We start from the raw sequence: 20477 nt of genomic DNA on the forward strand, positions 1-20477 counted from the left end.
TATTTCATACAGATTCATAGGTATTTACTTCAGTGGATTTCCTTCCTTCCACACTAAGGGACACTCTAATCTTAAACTTTTCCCTCATATTTTATTGACCAAGTTGAGAATGCAATTACTGATGATGTGGCACATGTAACCCTGTGCCACAGTTATGCTTGAGTACTGGATAAGTAACCATTTTCCTGAAACTGCTGATAGACATTCAAAACTCAGGAACCAACTATCACAAAGAAACTGCATGAATGTGTGATGATGCTTATTGTGCACAAACCCTGCTGTAAATGCATTATTCCACTGTGGAAATCGTCTGAATGATGTGACTTGTGTATTTAAAATATCCACACTCAATTTGGCGATGAATTGGAGCACATTTAAACTTGTTTGGTAAATGGAGACAATTATCACAGACGCTTAGTGTTGAACTGCCCCACAGCAAAAGGTTCAAAGGCCCTTCTGTGTGCAGTTTGCATGTCCTCCCTCTGCCTGTGCCAGTTCTCCCAATGCTGAAAAACTTGCTGGTTTAGTGCTGCTCATTTGGGACCTGGACAGAAGGTGGCTTTGAAGTCATGTCAGTGAATCAGTGGGTAGCTGATGCACTGCCCCTCATTTTTAAAAATCTTTTACTTCCAAGGAACCAGATTTTCTGTATGTTTTTCAAGTGGTTTTGAGCAGTAGTTCTCCAGGCTTTCTGAAATTCTTTCAAATCAGCTGTCCTTGTACCTGACCATGATCAAATTAATGTTTTTTGCTTGTTTGTTAAGCCACCTGACACTGATCTATGAATCATTCAAACATTAAAAAAGGCCTCTAAATCAGGGGATGAACCAGTGTCATGTCTACACATAACAAAACAATTTGAAACAGTATCTTTGTTACAGGCTGTTTGTCATAAGTGGTTTCATTTATTTATCTATAAAAAATTAGATTTTTACACCAACAAAGTGATTACTAAAAAGTAATCAGCTGAAATCTTTGTATATCTCAGTATGCAGTGCAGTGAGTGCTGAAAACATCTGAGGACAACTGGACAACCTAAAAATACTGTATACAGCAGATGGGCAGTAGCTGAAAATCCACAAGAAACTGGAAACAATCCAGCAAAGACCTGACAGGCCCCAAGAGATGGATCTGGCCCTTCAATTGATCAATCTACTACCAAAGCACTATCAGAAATGGTCTCAATGGAGACCTGTTTCCATTCTTAATGAAGGGAAATGGGGAAGAGAGATACAACAGTGAGTGTCTACAGTCATCGTGAACCGCAGTGGAAGCTTGTCATGGTTTGGAACTGCATTTCAGCCAGTGGTGTTAATGAAATTATGAGCATAGAAAATTACTGTCAGATTTTGATCCACCATGCAGTGCCATGTGGAAAGTGTGTGACTGGCAATGGCTTCATTTTGTCAGCGTGATGGTGAAAACACACTGCCAGAAAAATATCCTGGATAGAAAGGCATACAGTGGAACATTATCAATGGGAAATGGCTTGTGCTTGTATAGTAGTTTTTCTACTCTACTTGAACCCTCGCTCATTCATAGAAGCTTTTTTTTCTATGCATAAGGGCTTTCTGCCTAATAGTCACCCTTCGATGAACACATTGGAGAGCAACTTGTGGTTCAGTATCTTGCCCAAGGATACTTTTGCATGCATCCTGGAGAAGCCAGGGTTCAAACTGCCAACCTTCCAAATGGTAGATGACCTGTACCTTCTGAGCTACAGCTACCCTCAGGTACTAACCAGGCATGCTCAGCATGGTGCTCAAGTCATGGATTGGCCTCCCCAGAACGTGGACCTCAAATTTATTAAAGCAGTGTGGGGCCCGCTTGACTCTTTTTATGGAACAAAAGGAAGCCAACATCCAAAGAAGAGCTTTGGATGGAGAACCAGTTATATATTGTACTTTAATATTCATTTTCAGACATCTCCTACCTCCTTGCTCCAGAAGATGCTCATTGCATGACAACCTCTCAAGATTATTTAAGATTTCAGCCAAACAGCTTTCACTATTCCACTGAAAAAGGAAAAATTCATACATCCACCATAGAGTTTTTTATTAGACCATGTATATAACATAACAGATGAGAGATGCTGCTGTTGTATTGTGAACACAGAAAACCTGTATACTCTTGCGTTCTACTAGTAAAAAAAAAATGTCCTTCACTTTCCACGCAATGCTCTACAGTACACCTGCACTTTGTCTCAGTGTGTGCACAGTAATGAGTGTTATGGCTGATGATGAATTGCTCACGACTGTGAACAAAACAACATATAAAAATCTTAATTGGCATGCAGGCGTACAGCTTTGTCATCGGATGTGTATGTGTTTACGTGCTTGTGCGTCTGCAGCTGTTGAGAGAGAAAGCATCGTTTTCTTATCAAAACACCTCACGGTGTTTGTTGGAGTGTTCACAAAAACGATGCTATACACCACACACGATTCATTTCTGCTCTGAAGTATGATACCCAGTCTTGACCAAGATCCATAATATGCTGGTAAGAACCCCTGTGGGTTAAACCAGAACCTAGAGCGATCTCTTCCCCTCCAGACACGTCTCTTCTGACGTACTACATGTAATTATATGTTGCCTACTGTTTCATTGCTAACTATAAATGTGCAGCATTAGGTAATCTTACAGTGGATTAACATGACTCTTAAATGGCTCGAGGGGACAGAACTGGAAATGCTGGTTCTTGTTTACATTTTTCTATGTGCTGTTCTTCAGCTAATCTAAAGCCCACAGGAAGTTTGGAGGTCTGTCGTGATTGTTTCAAAAATTTAGTGACCTCTGCGTACTATGCGCCTCAGCATCCACTGACCTCACTCTGTCATTTCATGTGGCCAACTGCTTCATGGCTGAGACACTGACATTCCCAATTGCTGTGGAATATTTAGTAGTGAGTTACTTCCTCCAAACCATCAACATGTCTATTGGCTATGTACCACAGGCTTTTAAGGTGGCAGTGATTAAACCATTATTTAAAAAGTCATCACTTGACCCAGCTGTCTTAGCTAATTATAGGCCAATCTTCAACCTTGCTTTTCTCTCACAAATCCCTGAAACTGATCAGTCAGGTTTTAGAATTCAGAAACAGCATTAGTGAAGGTTACAAATGATCTTCTCGTGGCCTCTGACGGTGAGTAAACACCCCCCTCGAAGAAGCAGTTGGTACAAATAATTCAGCCGCTGCACCCAAACAGGAAATGTAACACTAATCACAGGACATAAAAAAAACAAGACAAGACAAGGCAATTTTGTTTTTGTTTTGCCCAATTGCTTTATTAATGTTTGAATTTCAAATCTTATACACCTAATTTCTTGGTCTTTGTTTTTTCATTGCTGTTTCTTGGTCCAATTCAGTTTTTTTAAATTTAGCAACAAATCACATCAAGAATTATGTTTTATTGATGTGATTATTATTGTTTAGACTGCTGGCTGGTTTTCTGTGTAATTGTTGTAGGGTCTTTAACTTACAATATAAAGCACCTTGAGGTGAGTTGCCTCAAGGTGCTTTATATTGTGAGACCCTACAATAATTACACAGAAAGCCCAGCAGTCAAAACAACCCCCTATGAGCAAGCACTTGGCGACTGTGGGAAGGAAAAACTTCCTTTTTACAGGAAGAAACCTCCGGCAGAACCAGGCTCAGGGAGGGGCGGTCATCTGCCGCGACCGGTTGGGGCTAGTTGTTGGCTTGTTGTTCTTTGGTGGAAGAGAAATTTCTGGGATTGAGGTCCGAGATTACAGCAGGGATCCTTCAGGATCTTTTGAACAGCTGAATAAATCTCTTCCAGAGAGATCTCTTCTTTGATTTTTTCTGAGCCAGCTCTAACTGATGGACTTGGCTCATTACGTCAGATATAAATTTATCTTTTTCTTCCACAGTCTCATCAATAGACTCCTTCAGTGTTTTTAGAGCTGCCTGGATGGAGGACCTTTCCTGGAGCCACTGAGATCTTTCATTTTCCAGGTCTTCCTGGGCCTTCATTGCTGCCACTTTCAATATTGATGCTGTTTTGCTGTGCTCATTCTGAAGATGTGACATCTCCTCCTCCCTGTGGAGTTTTTCCTCCTCAAGTTTCCTTTTTGCCTGGGCCAACTCTTCCTTAAGTCTCTTAGTTTCAGCAACCTGTTCTGCTAAGAGCTTCTCAGTTTGAATTTGTTGTTGTTTTTCTTCATTGACAGCTGCTTCCAGTTGTTCAATTTTAAGAGAACCAGCTGTGTTGATCTTTTCTTTTTTGTCAGCCACCTTATAGAGTAGTGCCTCTTCCACCTGGTTGTTCACAGTAACAGGCTTCTCAGGAGTCACAGCCGGCTGGAAGAACATCATAGATACCCCAAAATCAAAGTGGTGGACTGACTTGTCTTTTGATTTTATGTGTACCTTTTGTCCAGGGGTCATGTCTTTCTTCTGAGTCTCCTTTTTTAACTTGGGCATCACAACTGGTGGTCTCAGCACAGTAACAGGCTTCCCAGGAGTCGCTGCAGGCTGGGAGCTGTTATTAACAGCTGGCTGGAAGAACATCATAGGTACCCCAAAATCAAAGTGGTGGACTGACTTGTCTTTTGATTTTAAGGGTACCTTTGGTCCAGGGGTCATGTCTTTCTTCTGACTCTTGTTTTCCAACATCTCTTGCTGGAGTGGAGGGAAGTCTGAATCTAGAAGTGTGAAGGAAATCATCTCACCCACTTCCAGTGTGACTGCGTCACCTGTGTCCTGTGTCACGCTGCAGGACTCAACTGGTTTCTGGACCTCCTTTTGGCCTTTCATTATCAAGTCTTTCTTTTCAGAATGATCCTTGGTCAGGGTAACAGGTCCTATTTCTCTGTTACTGACTCTTTTGAAGGCTTTTCCAGTTGTCTCCACAAAGAAAGATTTGTGTTTTCACTTTAGCTTCACTGCTGTTGTCTGCTGACTGACTTGCTGAGTGCTAAATGCAGATACACAGATTCTTGGGTCTATTTATAGGGTCTGCTCAAAATCCTTTGATCTTACAGAATCTTTTTTATTTTGATCTTACAGAATTCTTTTTATGTAACATGGAATCTTAAGCAAAGTGATGATTCTAAGAACATGGAATCTTAAGCAAAGTGATGATTCTAAGAACATGGAATCTTAAGCAAAGTGATAATGCATGTTGCCAAGGCAATGAGACCAGGAAGAAGCCCAGAGATTAGAGCAGCTGGCTAATAATCCAAAGGTTGCTAGTTTGAATCCCTCTTTAGATGCTACCATCTTATCCCTCTGAGAAGACATTTTTGGTTATGTTCCCTGACAAAACTGAGCATAATATCAATAAAAAGAAAAATAGTTAAAACACTACTTTATTCCAATCCAAAATCAACAGTCTGCTTTGCAGTCACTGCAGGGTTTGTTGGTAGATGACTGCCGGCATCACCTGCAGGTCGCTGCATTAAATCAACACAATCAACACAGAATCATGACTTAATCTGTCTCCACTCTTTCACGTTTCAGCTTTCAATATAACTGACACACAGATGCAGCATATCTACTCAACGAAATTAAGGCAATTGTATACAAGAAACATTAAGTAACAGATTCGAACAGAAAACAAAAAGGAATGAATTAAACCCCAAAGAGAAACACAACATGAAAAATAGAAACTATAAATTTGTATATAGTACTTATAGAAAACATTTCATTCTTTATATCAGTGATATATATTTGAGTATGTTCTGCATTACTAAGTCTATTGATTAGAATTAGGTCAATTAGCAGACTGAGCAGACTGAGGGTGGCAGACGCCAACAGACTCAATAAACTGATCCACAAAGCCAGTGATGTGGTGGGAGTGGAGCTGGATTCGCTTATGGCAGTGTCGGAGAGGAGGATGCTGTCTAAGCTGCAGGCCATTATGAACAATGGCTCCCACCCACTCTACAACACAGTGATGGGACACAGGAGCACATTCAGTGCAAGACTCATCCCACCAAAATGCACCACAGAGCGCCACAGGAGGTCATTTCTACCTGTGGCCATCAGACTCTATACCTCCTCCCTTAATAGGTGACATTGTGGTTCATCAGTGTCATTCACTTATCAGTATTCAATTGTACATAAAATTGTTTAAATTTCCATATACATTGTACATACACTATATACATTGTACATACACTTATACATTGTACAAAAAAGGACTGTGCATATATATATAATGACACGTATTTAAAAATTTTTGCACTCACAAGTTTCATATGTGTATAGATTTAGATGTGTATATAGTCAAATTATCTCTTTAGTCTTTATATTTCTGTGCCTTTAGTGTATGTTATTGTGTTTTAGGTTTACTCGTTTAAATGAAACGGTTGCAGCTGTAACAACAGTAATTTCCCTCTGGGATCAATAAAGTATTCTGATTCTGATTCTGATTCAATAAATTCTAAATATCGCTAAAAATCGCCATCACCACAGCTCGCTAGCGGTCGCCGCCATTAGCACTACGATCACCAGGTGTCTTCAACATTGAACCTTTTCACTATATTCTAATTTTCTGAGATACTGAATTTGGGGTTTTCATTAGTTGTCAGTTATAATCATCAACATTAAAAGAAATATATCAGTCTGTGTGTAATGAATTAATAAGTCATAATTCAGTCATTCAGTCTGTACACCTCAGATTTCAGGTACAATTCAGACCACTGCCACCTACAGAAGTTCTCAGATGATACGGCTATCATCGGAAATGTATCAGACGGGAACGACCAGGAATACAGGGGGGTCATCAGTGACTTTGTCGGCTGGTGTGAGAACAACGCACTGCAAATCAACGCCAGCAAGACGAAGGAGATGGTTATAGACTTCAGGAGGAAGCCACCCCCTACAGCACCGGTGAACATCCAGGGAAAGGACATTGAGACAGTGGTCTCCTACAAGTACCTGGGTGTTCATCTCAATAACAAGCTGGACTGGAGTACAAACACAGACGCCCTGTATAAGAAGGGCCAGAGTCGACTACACGTGCTGAGGAGACTGAGGTCCTTTGGTGTCTGCAGGACTCTGTTAAAGACCTTTTATGACACAGTGGTAGCATCTGCCCTTTTCTACGCAGTGGCTTGCTGGGGGGGTGGATGCACCCAAAGGGACAGGAGCAGGATCGACAAACTGGTGCGGAGGTCTAGCTCTGTGTTGGTATGTCCTCTAGAGTCTGTGATGGTGGTGGGTGAGAGGAGGATGTTAGCAAAGCTGACATCCATCATGGACAACCCCCATCACCCTCTTCATGAGACCGTGGGTGAACTGAGCAGCTCCTTTAGTCAGAGACTGAAACATCCTCGCTGCAGGAAGGAGCGCTTTCGCAGGTCATTCATCCCAACAGTAGTTAGACTGTATAACACATCATAATGTCTTGAGTCACTTGAACACTGTACCTCCACTGCCATCACTTTATCCATACAGTCCAGATACATTTTATTTATTACACTCACCCATATAATGCATACCGTGTATGCTGTGTACCTTACCCGCTACAAATGTATATAATATTTTGATATCTGTATATAGTGTTTTGATGTGTGTGTATATGTGTGTATATGTAAATGTGTGTATTGACATTGATATATATATATATATTTATGTATATAGTGCTTATGTATATGTGTATAGTTTTTTTGCTATTTTATTTTATTCTATTGAATTTTAGTTTTTAGTTTAGTTATTTGTTCTTACTCATCCTTTTCATTTTTTCTCTGTACTGAGCTGCTGTAATGCACAAATTTCCCAGTCGTGGGATCATTAAAGTTTTATCTTATCTTATCTTATAATATACAAGTTTCAGTTTTTGAATGGAATTACTGCAATATATCAACTTTTTCATGCTATTCTAATTTCATGACCTGCACTTGTGTGTACATAAATATAAATATACATATATATATAATCTAAAGCCCACAGGAAGTTTGGAGGTCTGTCGTGATTGTTTCAAAAATTTAGTGACCTCTGTGTACTATGCGCCTCAGCATCCACTGACCTCACTCTGTCATTTCATGTGGCCAACTGCTTCATGGCTGAGACACTGACATTCCCAATTGCTGTGGAATATTTAGTAGTGAGTTACTTCCTCCAAGCTATCAACATGTCTATTGGCTATGTACCACAGGCTTTTAAGGTGGCAGTGATTAAACCATTACTTAAAAAGTCATCACTTGACCCAGCTGTCTTAGCTAATTATAGGCCAATCTTCAACCTTGCTTTTCTCTCACAAATCCCTGAAACTGATCAGTCAGGTTTTAGAATTCAGAAACAGCATTAGTGAAGGTTACAAATGATCTTCTCGTGGCCTCTGACGGTGAGTAAACACCCCCCTCGAAGAAGCAGTTGGTACAAATAATTCAGCCGTTGCACCCAAACAGGAAATGTAACACTAATCACAGGACATAAAAAAACAAGACAAGACAAGGCAATTTTGTTTTTCTTTTGCCCAATTGCTTTATTAATGTTTGAATTTAAAATCTTATACACCTAATTTCTTGGTCTTTATTTTTTGATTGCTGTTTCTTGGTCCAATTCAATTTTTTTTATTTAGCCCCAAATCACATCAAGAATTATGTTTTATTGATGTGATTATTATTGTTTTGACTGCTGGCTGGTTTTCTGTGTAATTGTTGTAGGGTCTTTAACTTACAATATAAAGCACCTTGAGGTGAGTTGCCTCAAGGTGCTTTATATTGTGAGACCCTACAATAATTACACAGAAAGCCCAGCAGTCAAAACAGCCCCCTGTGAGCAAGCACTTGGCGACCGTGGGAAGGAAAAACTTCCTTTTTACAGGAAGAAACCTCCGGCAGAACCAGGCTCAGGGAGGGGCGGTCATCTGCCGCGACTGGCTGGGGCTAGTTGTTGGCTTGTTGTTCTTTGGTGGAAGAGAAATTTCTGGGATTGAGGTCCGAGATTACAGCAGGGATCCTTCAGGATCTTTTGAACAGCTGAATAAATCTCTTCCAGAGAGATCTCTTCTTTGATTTTTTCTGAGCCAGCTCTAAATGATGGACTTGGCTCATTACGTCAGATATAAATTTATCTTTTTAGAATAGAATAGAATAGAATGCCTTTATTGTCATTATACAGGATGTACAATGAGATTGGTGGGCCACTCCTGTTCAGTGCCATGTAACAGAAAATCAAACTCTCTAAAATGAAAATAAAAATATTATAATCTAGTATAATCAATATGATCAAGAGATATACAGAAAATAAACAATGTGTAAAATATAAAAAAAATAGAATGTATAAAAATATATACATACATACCTACATTGGTGCATCTGTACATTGTAAGAACGTAAATGCGTGTATACATATAATAATGAAGATGATGAATATTGCACTTGGTGAATGAATATTGCACTAGTGAATGAATGCTGGATATTACACATTATAGGAATGTTAGATATTGTTCAGTATGAATAATCTAATATTGCACAGAGATGTGGGTGTTGCACAGTTACGGTGGGTGAGTGTGTGAGTTCAGGGTGGTGATTGCTCTGGCGAAGAAACTGTTCCTGAGTCTGTTTGTTCTGGCTTTGATGCACCTGTAGCGCCTGCCAGAGGGCAGCAGGTCAAACAGGTCAAAGCCAGGTTGTGAGCTGTCCTTGATGATGTTCCTGGCTCTGCTGATGCAGCGGGAGGTGTAGATGTCCATCAGGGAGGGGAGAGGGCAGCCAACGATTCTTTGTGCTGTCTTGACTACCCTCTGAAGCCTGACCCTGTCTGCCTCAGTGCAGCTGCCGTACCATACTGTGATACAGTACGTCAGCAGGCTCTCAATGGATGAGCAGTAGATGGTCAGCAGCAGGTTTGAGTCTAAGTTGTTCTTCCTGAGGACCCTCAGGAAGTGAAGTCGCTGCTGAACCTTCTTGATAACAGCTGTGATGTTATCTGACCAAGAGAGATCAGCAGAGATGAGGACACCGAGAAACCTGAAGGTGTGGACCCTCTCCACACACTCGCCGTTGATGTAGAGGGGAGCTGGGTCAGTCCTGTGCTTCCTGAAGTCGATGATGATCTCTTTGGTTTTCATGGTGTTCAGTACCAGGTTGTTCTCTGAACACCAGGCTGTCAACTTCAGGACCTCCTCTCTGTAAGCTGCCTCATCTCCCTTTGAGATGAGTCCGACCACTGTGGTGTCGTCAGCAAATTTGACGATGAGGTTGTTATTGTGGGCCGGACTGCAGTCATGGGTGTAGAGGCAGTACAGGAGGGGGCTCAGCACACAGCCCTGTGGGGAGCCAGTGCTCAGTGTGCGGGTGGAGGAGAGATGGGGGCCAAGTCTCACAGTCTGGGGCCGGTTGGTTAAGAAGTCCTTGATCCAGGAATATGTGAGAGGGGGGAGGCCCAGGGTGTGCAGTTTGGTGGTGAGAATGTCCGGGATGATTGTGTTGAACGCTGAGCTGTAATCCACAAAGAGCATGCGAGCGTAGCTCTGCTGCTGCTCCAAGTGGCTCAACATAGAGTGGAGAGCTACAGTGATGGCGTCCTCTGTGGATCTGTTTGCACGATATGCAAACTGATGGGTGTCGAAAGTGGGGGGCAGATGGTCTTTGATGTGCTGGAGAACCAGCCTCTCAAAGCACTTCATGATTACCGGTGTGAGGGCCACAGGGCGGTAATCATTTAGGCTGGTGACAGATGACCTTTTGGGCACGGGGATGATTGTGGCTGTTTTTAGGCAGGGGGGATGACTGCTTGGGCCAGGGAGAGGTTGAAAATCCTGGTGAGAATCAGGGTGAGCTGGTGGGCACACGCTCTGATCACCTTGCCAGGTACTCCGTCTGGTCCGGCAGCCTTCCTGGGGTTCACTGCCAGGAGCACGCGCCGTACCTCATGCTCCTGGACAGTGAGTGGGGTGCAGCCTGGTGGGGGGGGGGGGCAGGACTGGAGCAGATGGGTGGTCCTGAGGCATCTCAAAGCGAGCAAAGAAACAGTTAAGTTCCTCTGCTAGTGACACACTCAGGTCTCCTGCAGTCACATCACAGCCTCTGAAGTTTGTGATGTTCTGAATGCCCTGCCACACCTCCCGTGTGTTATTGCTGGACAGATGGGACTCTATTCTCCTCCTGTAGTCCGTTTTGGCTTTTTTAATTCCTCTTTTCAGGTCAGCTCGAGCAGCACTGTACAGAGCTTTGTTGCCTGACCTGAAGGCAGCATCACGGGTTTTGAGGAGTGAACGGACCTGGCTGTTCATCCAGGGTTTCTGGTTAGGGAAAACCCGGATGTTTTTGCTAACAGTCACATTTCCGATACAGAACTTAATGTAGTCCAGTACCGTCCCTGTGAATGTTTCTAGGTCCTCGTGTTCGAATAAGTCCCAGTCTGTGTATGCAAAGCAGTCCTGTAGGTCAGAGAGTGCGTTTTCAGGCCAGGTTGTAATGGTTTTTACAGTAGGCCTGGCTCTCCGTCTGAGAGCCACAGTCTCATCAATAGACTCCTTCAGTGTTTTTAGAGCTGCCTGGATGGAGGACCTTTCCTGGAGCCACTGAGATCTTTCATTTTCCAGGTCTTCCTGGGCCTTCATTGCTGCCACTTTCAATATTGATGCTGTTTTGCTGTGCTCATTCTGAAGATGTGACATCTCCTCCTCCCTGTGGAGTTTTTCCTCCTCAAGTTTCCTTTTTGCCTGGGCCAACTCTTCCTTAAGTCTCTTAGTTTCAGCAACCTGTTCTGCTAAGAGCTTCTCAGTTTGAATTTTTTGTTGTTTTTCTTCATTGACAGCTGCTTCCAGTTGTTCAATTTTAAGAGAACCAGCTGTGTTGATCTTTTCTTTTTTGTCAGCCACCTTATAAAGTAGTGCCTCTTCCACCTGGTTGTTCACAGTAACAGGCTTCTCAGGAGTCACAGCCGGCTGGAAGAACATCATAGATACCCCAAAATCAAAGTGGTGGACTGACTTGTCTTTTGATTTTATGTGTACCTTTTGTCCAGGGGTCATGTCTTTCTTCTGAGTCTCCTTTTTTAACTTGGGCATCACAACTGGTGGTCTCAGCACAGTAACAGGCTTCCCTGAATTCTTTTTATGTAACAAGGAATCTTAAGCAAAGTGATAATGCATGTTGCCAAGGCAATGAGACCAGGAAGAAGCCCAGAGATTAGAGCAGTTGGCTAATAGAATAGAATAGAATAGAATAGAATGCCTTTATTGTCATTATACAGGATGTACAATGAGATTGGAGATAATAATCCAAAGGTTGCTAGTTTGAATCCCTCTTTAGATGCTACCATCTTATCTCTCTGAGAAGACATTTTTGGTTATGTTCCCTGACAAAACTGAGCATAATATCAATAAAAAGAAAAATAGTTAAAACACTACTTTATTCCAATCCAAAATCAACAGTCTGCTTTGCAGTCACTGCAGGGTTTGTTGGTAGATGATTGCCGGCATCACCTGCAGGTTGCTGCATTAAATCAACACAATCAACACAGAATCATGACTTATGTCAGCTGGGATGGGCTCCAGCTCCCCCCTGCAACCCTGAACAGGATGCGTGGAAGAGAATGGATAAATGGATATACAGGTCCTGGTCATAAAATTAGAATAGCATGAAAAAGTTGATTTATTTCAGTAATTCCATTCAAAAAGTGAAACTTGTATATTATGTTCAATCATTACACACAGACAGATATATTTGAAATGTTTTTTTCTTTTAATTTTGTAGATAATAACTAACAACTAATAAAAACCCCAAACCCCAGCACTTAATACATAGCTGGAGCTAGTTTTGCCTGGATTACTGCAGCAATGCGGCGTGGCATGGTCTGTGGCACTGCTCAGGTGTTATGAGAGCCCAGGTTGCTCTGATAGTGGCCTTCAGCTCTTCTGAATTGTTGGGTCTGGCATATCGCCACACCTACATTTACTGTGGGCTCTGTTTTCAGGCTTTAGAAAAGTGAAGACAGAAGACTTTGAACATATTTCAAGTATTTTGAGGTCTGATCAGTTGAGTAGTATAAACAGCATAAAAGTTCATACAGTAAGGTCCAAAGATATGAGGGGTCCTTTTTACCTGGGAAGGAAGGGTTTGAAACCCATGTAAAGCCAAATTCTGCTATTTTGGGTTATATGAAGTGTGGGCTGCTGGTGGGTTTCAAACAAATAGGGGGGAGATTCAGTATGAAGGCTGCATATTTCTTGGCAGCTTCTGCGCATTTTCTGCAGCTCAGCCTACTGCAGCTTTAATTGTAAGGACTTCTCATTTCAAAAAACGGACAGAAATTCTTGTGGGTACCCCCATTCTTTTCACTTTAGCACTTACTGTCCTGTTTCTGAGCCAAGCTCTTCCAGGAAAAGTTGTTTAAAACCATATGGCTCAAAAATGCAGCTCCACTGCCCTTAAAAAATGGTGTTTGAGCTGAAAAACAAAACAGATTTTTGAAAGATTTTTTATGTTAAAAACAAGCAAAATGTTATTCTTGGTAACAGTTTAACAGTAACAGACTGTTTTCTCTGTATTATTAAAGGGCCTTTACCTTACAATATAAAGTACCTTTAGAACTGAATAGAGTTATATGAATAGTTTATGCTAGGAAATAAAAGGATAGCTTTCCACAAATTTCTAAATTGACTGAATGTAAAAAACAGTTAGGCATATTGCCTATACCTGCTATTCACTGTTTCTGGCCACTGAAAGTGAAGGGGAACAGACAAGGACAACACCACAAGAAGAAGAAGACGTCTTGCCTCATATCCATATCTGTGATATTAACGATATTAGTGTAACAGGAAACTGCTCATCACAAGTTCCTTCCACATACATTTTCAGATTTTCCCATTTTAACGTCCAACTCATGTCCTCCAAAATGGTTTAGGTAACGTTCTCTTCACTGAGAACATCCTTAAACATTTGTGGAGGGCAACAACGCAACAAACTGCCTCCTCGATCCCCTATAACGGTTTCTTGTGAAATGTTGCACAACATGAATTACACATGTATGGTTTGATGTGTCTGGCTAGCATGACTCAGACTGCCTCTACCTAATAACATGTCATGCAAACATTATTTGCAGAGATAAGGCTTTTTTTAAGATGCGTTCTCCAAGGCAGAAAGTGGAATTCTTTCATAAGTCTTACAGGGTTGACATGGTTGTGGGATTTTAAAAAGGAATTTTCTGTACAGTAGTATCCGCAGTCATGAGGTGAATTCCAGTGGATGTACTCCACCATCATGCAAAAAAACTGGCATAGCCGAAAACAGACACATGCCAGGTGTAATTTAGCATGGTACACTGATCCTGTTGATACCAGCGTAGCCAATACCTTACAGTGGAACTGTTCTCATCCTCTACTGAAGCCAGATAAAACAGGCATAATGAGTGGTGATGAAGTTTCAGATAATGAACAAATGAGCATGTCAGACAAATTAAGGTGACACACATCTATGTGTGAACAACAAAAGGGGAAACATTTAGCTTTGTTCTAAATTTATATTCTAAGATGCAGTGTTTGAGCAAAGTTGATAGAGTTTGGATTATGCTACTTTAAAAAAATTGGAGATTGGTTTGTTTTAAAATGTATACATAGAAAATTGGTTATTACTTACCTATTTTCCAGTAAGTGGGAACAGGGATAGTTACCAAAGATTCATTATATCATTATTATAAAGTGAGCGCTCCTAATCTAACTTTTCATGGACAAAGAAGAAGCATCATCAGTAAGTTCTATACCGTGGAAGCAGCTAAACATACGTTTAAGTCGAAATAGACAATTTTTTTTCTGCACTATTTTTATGGATGTTAGCATGTTTTGAGGAGGATGAAGTATCACTTGGGAAGTATATAATAATTTATTTACCTTACAATATAGAGGGTCCTGATGTGGCTGTCATGGAAAGTGAAACTGACTAATAAAAATGAACTGAAATATTTAAAAATGAATGAACAGAAGGGGCAAACAAAGGAGCTTGTATGTATCAGTGTACAGAGTGTATGTTTATGGGTGTGTGTGCATGAAAGGTGGTGAGGAAGAAAGCTGTTCTATAAGAAAACCAGGCTGTAAATCACCCCATGACAAGCAGAGAGGCGTGGTACAGAGGGTGGGTCCAAGCTCAGTATTGGCAGTCCAAGTGCATACTGGCTATAAAGAGGAACTCAGTCCTCTCAGTTTCACAGGGACTCTGGAAATTCAATCTGCTGTGTGTGCGCTTGTGTTATTTCTCACAGTCTCATCAACCTGTGACAAGAAGACATGGGGAGACAAAAGGAGTATCTGGATAAACTATGCCGCTTTTTCCAGATCCGTAACCTCCTGCTTCGACAAGCCCTGGCAGAGTGCCTCGGCACTCTCATCCTTGTGGTAAGTGTGTGTGTGTGTGTGTGTGTGTGTGTGTGTGTGTGTGTGTGTGTGTGTGTGTGTGTGTGTGTGAGAAAGAGAGTAAGAACGTGTTCATCTATGTCTGTGTGTGTATGCATAGAATTATGATTTTAGTATAAAATATGCATAAAAAATAACTGTGAGGAGAACAGCTTTTGCTTCCTGACTCATATATGTACATACAGACTCTATGCTATTCACGTTTATAACAAACTAGATTGCCTTGTAGCTCAGTCAGTCAGACAACACTGTTAGAAGATTTTTTTTTCAAAAAAAAGCACCAAAGATAAAACTGATTTTATAGTTAATAAATACAAGGAGCAGTTTATCAGGCAACGTAAAGGTTTTTTTTTAATGATTAAACATTAATCTTGCACTCTGTGTAAATCTGTTAATGACCTCACAGAAGCACACTACCTTTGAATAAAATGTCAGTTATAGATACAAGTTAATATATTTTTTAAAAAATTACAATAATTTACATTTCCTTTCAGCAGGGTGGTTTGGATTGACTCGTGATCAATTGTTATGAGGCTTATATTTGAAATGTAATTGTTCAAACCAGATTTTTGTTGACGGGGGAAAAAAAAATTAATTAACAGACCATGAAGTTTTTTGTGTGACTGCTGACGGGACAGAAAGGTGAGCTGAAGTTATTCATCGGGACACACATTAGTAGGTGGCAGAACAACAGGTGTCACATTTTCTCACTCAAAAACATCTTGTGTCAAAAGTCTTTTGTTCTTGCAATTTTCTCTCTCCCGGCATGAACTCATGTTCACGGGGAGTGTGCGGATGGGCGTGTTTTAGTATTGACTGTGACATTCTTGGCAGACTGTCGCTTGCAGCTTGATGATTTAACGTGGCAGATCCCATTCAGTTCAATACAAAGACATTAAAAAAAATCTTATGAACCAACATTAACATTTCTGTCAATATAGTGTGCTTAAGTGCCTCATCACTGAGTCTTAACTGGCTTTTCAAAGATGACCTTGGAAGTAATTTAGCAGCACATAATGTCTCTGGTAGTGGTGGGGGTGTGTTAACCCCTGTAAAGGTGGAATGCATTTTCCACTTCAAGTGCAGTGTGCCTTCATCTGGAGAGTAGCTGTTGGAAGGCCTCTGGGGCTCATCATACTGAATTTAAAAAGATCCCACAGAGAGTGGTTCCAGGCCTTTATCTCCCAGACAAATGCTAAGTGTGAGTTGGCTGACTGCTGGGTATTTCTTTTACAACTGTGCTAAAAGCTGGGAGGATAGACGCACAACCTGCTGAATCAGCAAGTTGAATGTTCGGTTGCAATTAACAAGCTACATTATGACAGAAACAGACAAAGTAGTTGGAATTTGTCAAGAGAAAGCACAGAATTGTTGATGAATATGAGCACTTCTGAGCTGGAAGGAGAACTCCTGGCTCCCATATTTAATATCACATTTAAATGAGACCTTTCTAGTGGAATGTGATCTAAATAATGAAATGTGCACTTGCAAGCTAATGGTCCATTATCTGTAACTGAACACCTCTGACACTAAGAAGTTTCAAATAGATTTCATTTACACTAAAACACACACGCAAAAGCTAAATGCAATGGCTGGTCTCATCGGAGGAGGAGGAGGGTCTGCACTGAGCACAATGATGATGAACACTCCTCAGGCGCCAGTCCCTCTGAGTGCAGTTCCCTCAGGCTGATTTCAGTATCTGTGTCATCTGGTCTCACTGAAAAGTATCCTCATCAGGGGGCTTGGACAGCAGCAGCCTAAGCATGGACCACACGTACTTCTTTTGCAAGAACATTAAAAAAAGAATACTCATGGATATGTGCACAAACATAATCAAAAAGAGTGCACAATTTGATGGATGCCAGTTAGTACTGTTGTTGTAGAGCACACCTTTCCCTAATTCAAAGTGGATTCGAGTTTTTTTTTTCCTCTTCTTGGATGAATCACTTGGGCAGGACAGTTCCCCTCTCCAGTCAAGGTTATCATACTGACCTTTCTGTACGTGCAGGGTAGTCGACTCCTGCCTGCCATTATGAAAACAATAGAGCTCACTGAATTCAGAACAGGTCCCATTCAATGAGTTTTTGTTTCACAGGTCTCTCTAATCATGATCACATTGTTTTTCACCCATCAGCTTGACCTTGATTGACTCACAGAGCCGCAAATGCACAGTATTTATATTGTGAAATACTGAGTGTGGTTGGTGTGCTACACAAAACTTTGTAGTCTTGATGTGCAGAATACATTTTTCTGAGAAAACACACTGCCACAAACTCTGACAGAACTCATGTGGTGAAATTTAAATTAGGATATGCAAAAAAAAAAAAAAAAAAAGAAGTACATTCTGAATTTATTATTATATTATAAAATAGAAATAGGCAAAAGGTTGTGTATGATTTTTTTGGGGACCCAGTTTAACTTGCTTTTCCACTCCTCCTCCAGATGTTTGGCTGTGGTGCTGTGGCCCAGAGGGTGTTGAGTGGTGGTTCTCATGGCTTGTTCCTTACTGTCAACTTTGCCTTCGGCTTTGCTGCCATGTTAGGCATCTTGGTCTGTGGCCAAATATCAGGTAAACAAACAGATTTAGCGAAGTTTATATTGTCATCAACTCTGTGTGTGTGTGGTTTTGTACCATACATACAGTCTAAATCTATATTTAGAGCTTTTTTGTTTTACTTTAGGCAAGCCTGTGATTTTGTGTAATTATAATCTACACACACTGACATAATATCACCGTGTGCATTTGCAGGTGGCCATCTCAACCCAGCAGTGACTTTTGCTTTGTGTCTGCTTGGAAGAGAGCGCTGGAGAAAGTTCCCCACGTACTTCCTCTTTCAGACAATTGGTGCTTTTTTTGGTGCTGCTATTATTTTTGGCATGTACTATGGTAAGTGAAGACTTCCAGTGATTAAGCAGAATGATCTAGTTCTTATCTATTTGAAGAAGCAGTAGTAATGATAAAGAAATAAAATCCATGATCCATCTTATTGTTTGGATCCTTCTAGATGCCCTGTGGGACCATCCTGGAAGTTTTAATGTGACTGGACCTAGAGCCACAGCTGGCATCTTTGCTACCTACCCTGCAAAGCATCTCAACCTTGTCAACGGTTTCTTTGATCAGGTACTCTTTTAAAACATGAACACATATCATGTGCACAATTTACACTGTAAAAAATATAGATGATGATCTTGTAATTCCCTGTTACATTTTATCTCTCCAACATAGATTATCGGCACAGCAGCACTGATAGTTTGCATTCTGGCTATTGTGGATCCTTACAACAACCCCATCCCCCAAGGGCTGGAGGCCTTCACTGTGGGATTTGTGGTTCTGGTCATTGGATTGTCTATGGGCTTTAATTCTGGCTATGCAGTAAATCCTGCCAGAGACCTTGGACCGCGTCTTTTCACTGCCATGGCTGGGTGGGGGAGTGCCGTTTTCACGTAAATGGACAGATTTTTACACATTTTTCCTTCATATTGTACTTTCACTGCTCTATATTTATTGGCCCTTATTTTGACTCTTATTTTGTCTCTCCTCAGGGCTAGAGACTGCTGGTTCCTGATCCCTATTTTTGCCCCATTCCTTGGCGCCCTCATTGGTGTAATAATCTACCAATTAATGGTTGGTTTCCACACGGAGGGAGAGGCCCGTGACAAGACAGACAGCACAGCCCAGGAGAATGTCCGACTCACCAATGTTGCTTCTAAAGACAACTCTAAAGAGGCGTCCAAAGAAATGCATGTTAGAAATGAGTGTTAGTGTGTCAAAGAAATGTAGCTAGTCACTTGAAAACATGCACTTGTAAATACACAGCATCACACCAGCATTTTTACTTCCTACCACAACTATTTCTGTCTGTCAGGATTTCTCTTCAGATAGCTATCAGGTCACTTTCTTTACTGTCACATGTTGCTGTATTATAGTTTGGGGAAATGACAGTGTGTAAGTGGAAACACAAATTCAGAAAGAGAAATACATTAACTCTTAAATGACATGAACTTCTGTTTTTTTAGTGTCTATTTAACAGTATTGCATGCTTTATACCAATTTAATTTTAGGTAAACATTTTCAGGTTTTACATACTCTCTATCATGTATATTCAGAAAGATTAAAATCTTTACTAATTATCTTCTGTGCTTTTTTTTTTTTTGGCCCATTTCAATGTTAATATCTCCCACAAAAGTGAGATATAAAATAGTTAAACATAACCATGTTCAAACATCTGTCTGTATATATCAACTTGAAAAGAATATAGTACAGTTCACTTAATGTAGATGACACTCAGTAGCATGATCATATTTGTGTAGACTGTGTCATCTGTGTTATCTAGTGTGGTGTGGCTTTATTCTTCCCACAACATTCTTCCCTTTATGGAGGTGATCTTAAACCAGCTGAAACTGCTGTATTTTTTTATATCCACACTTTATGCCCTCAAAAAGTCTTTACTAAATGTATGAAATAAAGGTCATTTGAAGCTATTATATACTTCTACTTTCATGCTTGAAACTCATGTTAAAAATAGTCATATATTACATACAGAAACACATCACCTATGTTCTTTAGTGTCTGATATTTTTATATCCTGTGTATTCTTTGTTGGGTGTCATTTGGGACTTAGAGTGTTTGAATTTTGTATGTAGGTTAAGGGAAACTGCTTTTGTATCAGTACGATAAAGTTTATTGTTGCATAATTGTGGTTCATGTTTCTCGCTTGATTTTTTTTTCCTGTTTGTGCTGGGGGTGACTGGACTCTGATTACATGAGATAAAAAAAATACCCAAACTAGTTTATATATATATATATATATATATATATATATATATATATATATATATATATATATATATATATATATATATATATATATATATATATATATATATATATATATATATATATATAAAAATTAATCCACTTGGGTCTTCTATCAGAGGTCTGGGAGCTTGAGGGTGCTACATCTTAGCTGTTCCTAGGACTGTGCTCTTCTGGACAGAGATCTTGGATGTCATTCAGGAATCAGCTGGAGCCATTCTCCCAGCTTAGGGGTCATTGCCCCTAATGTTCTGATTACCATGGGGATTACTGCCCTCATTCACTCACTGGCACATTAATTAATTGAAAACATTTTGTTAAAAGCTTGCTATTTAGAA

The 20477-nt window shown here is 40.5% G+C and overlaps 1 protein-coding gene across 1 annotated transcript; it reads left to right on the forward strand.

The window, feature by feature from the left end:
* The first annotated feature begins 15102 nt into the window (after positions 1–15102).
* On the forward strand, positions 15103–20070 carry LOC115785566 (aquaporin-3-like). Its single transcript, XM_030737302.1, has 6 exons — positions 15103–15305; positions 17766–17892; positions 18073–18210; positions 18329–18444; positions 18550–18767; positions 18867–20070. Exons 1-6 carry the CDS (start codon positions 15198–15200, stop codon positions 19084–19086), a joined length of 927 nt encoding a protein of 308 aa, XP_030593162.1. The 5' UTR covers positions 15103–15197; the 3' UTR covers positions 19087–20070.
* The last annotated feature ends 407 nt before the right edge of the window (positions 20071–20477 follow it).

The sequence above is a fragment of the Archocentrus centrarchus genome, chromosome 9, assembly GCF_007364275.1.
Source record: "Archocentrus centrarchus isolate MPI-CPG fArcCen1 chromosome 9, fArcCen1, whole genome shotgun sequence".
In the NCBI taxonomy this organism is placed as follows: Eukaryota; Metazoa; Chordata; class Actinopteri; order Cichliformes; family Cichlidae; genus Archocentrus; species Archocentrus centrarchus.

What these genes read in the sequence shown, in the direction of transcription:
- LOC115785566 (XM_030737302.1), top strand. Translation starts at nt 15,198, where the DNA reads ATGGGGAGACAAAAGGAGTATCTGGATAAACTATGCCGCTTTTTCCAG. An exon ending in GGTCTGTGGCCAAATATCAG is followed by an intron (nt 17,893 to 18,072) that starts GTAAACAAACAG and finishes GTGCATTTGCAG; the next exon opens with GTGGCCATCTCAACCCAGCA. An exon ending in TGGGGGAGTGCCGTTTTCAC is followed by an intron (nt 18,768 to 18,866) that starts GTAAATGGACAG and finishes GTCTCTCCTCAG; the next exon opens with GGCTAGAGACTGCTGGTTCC.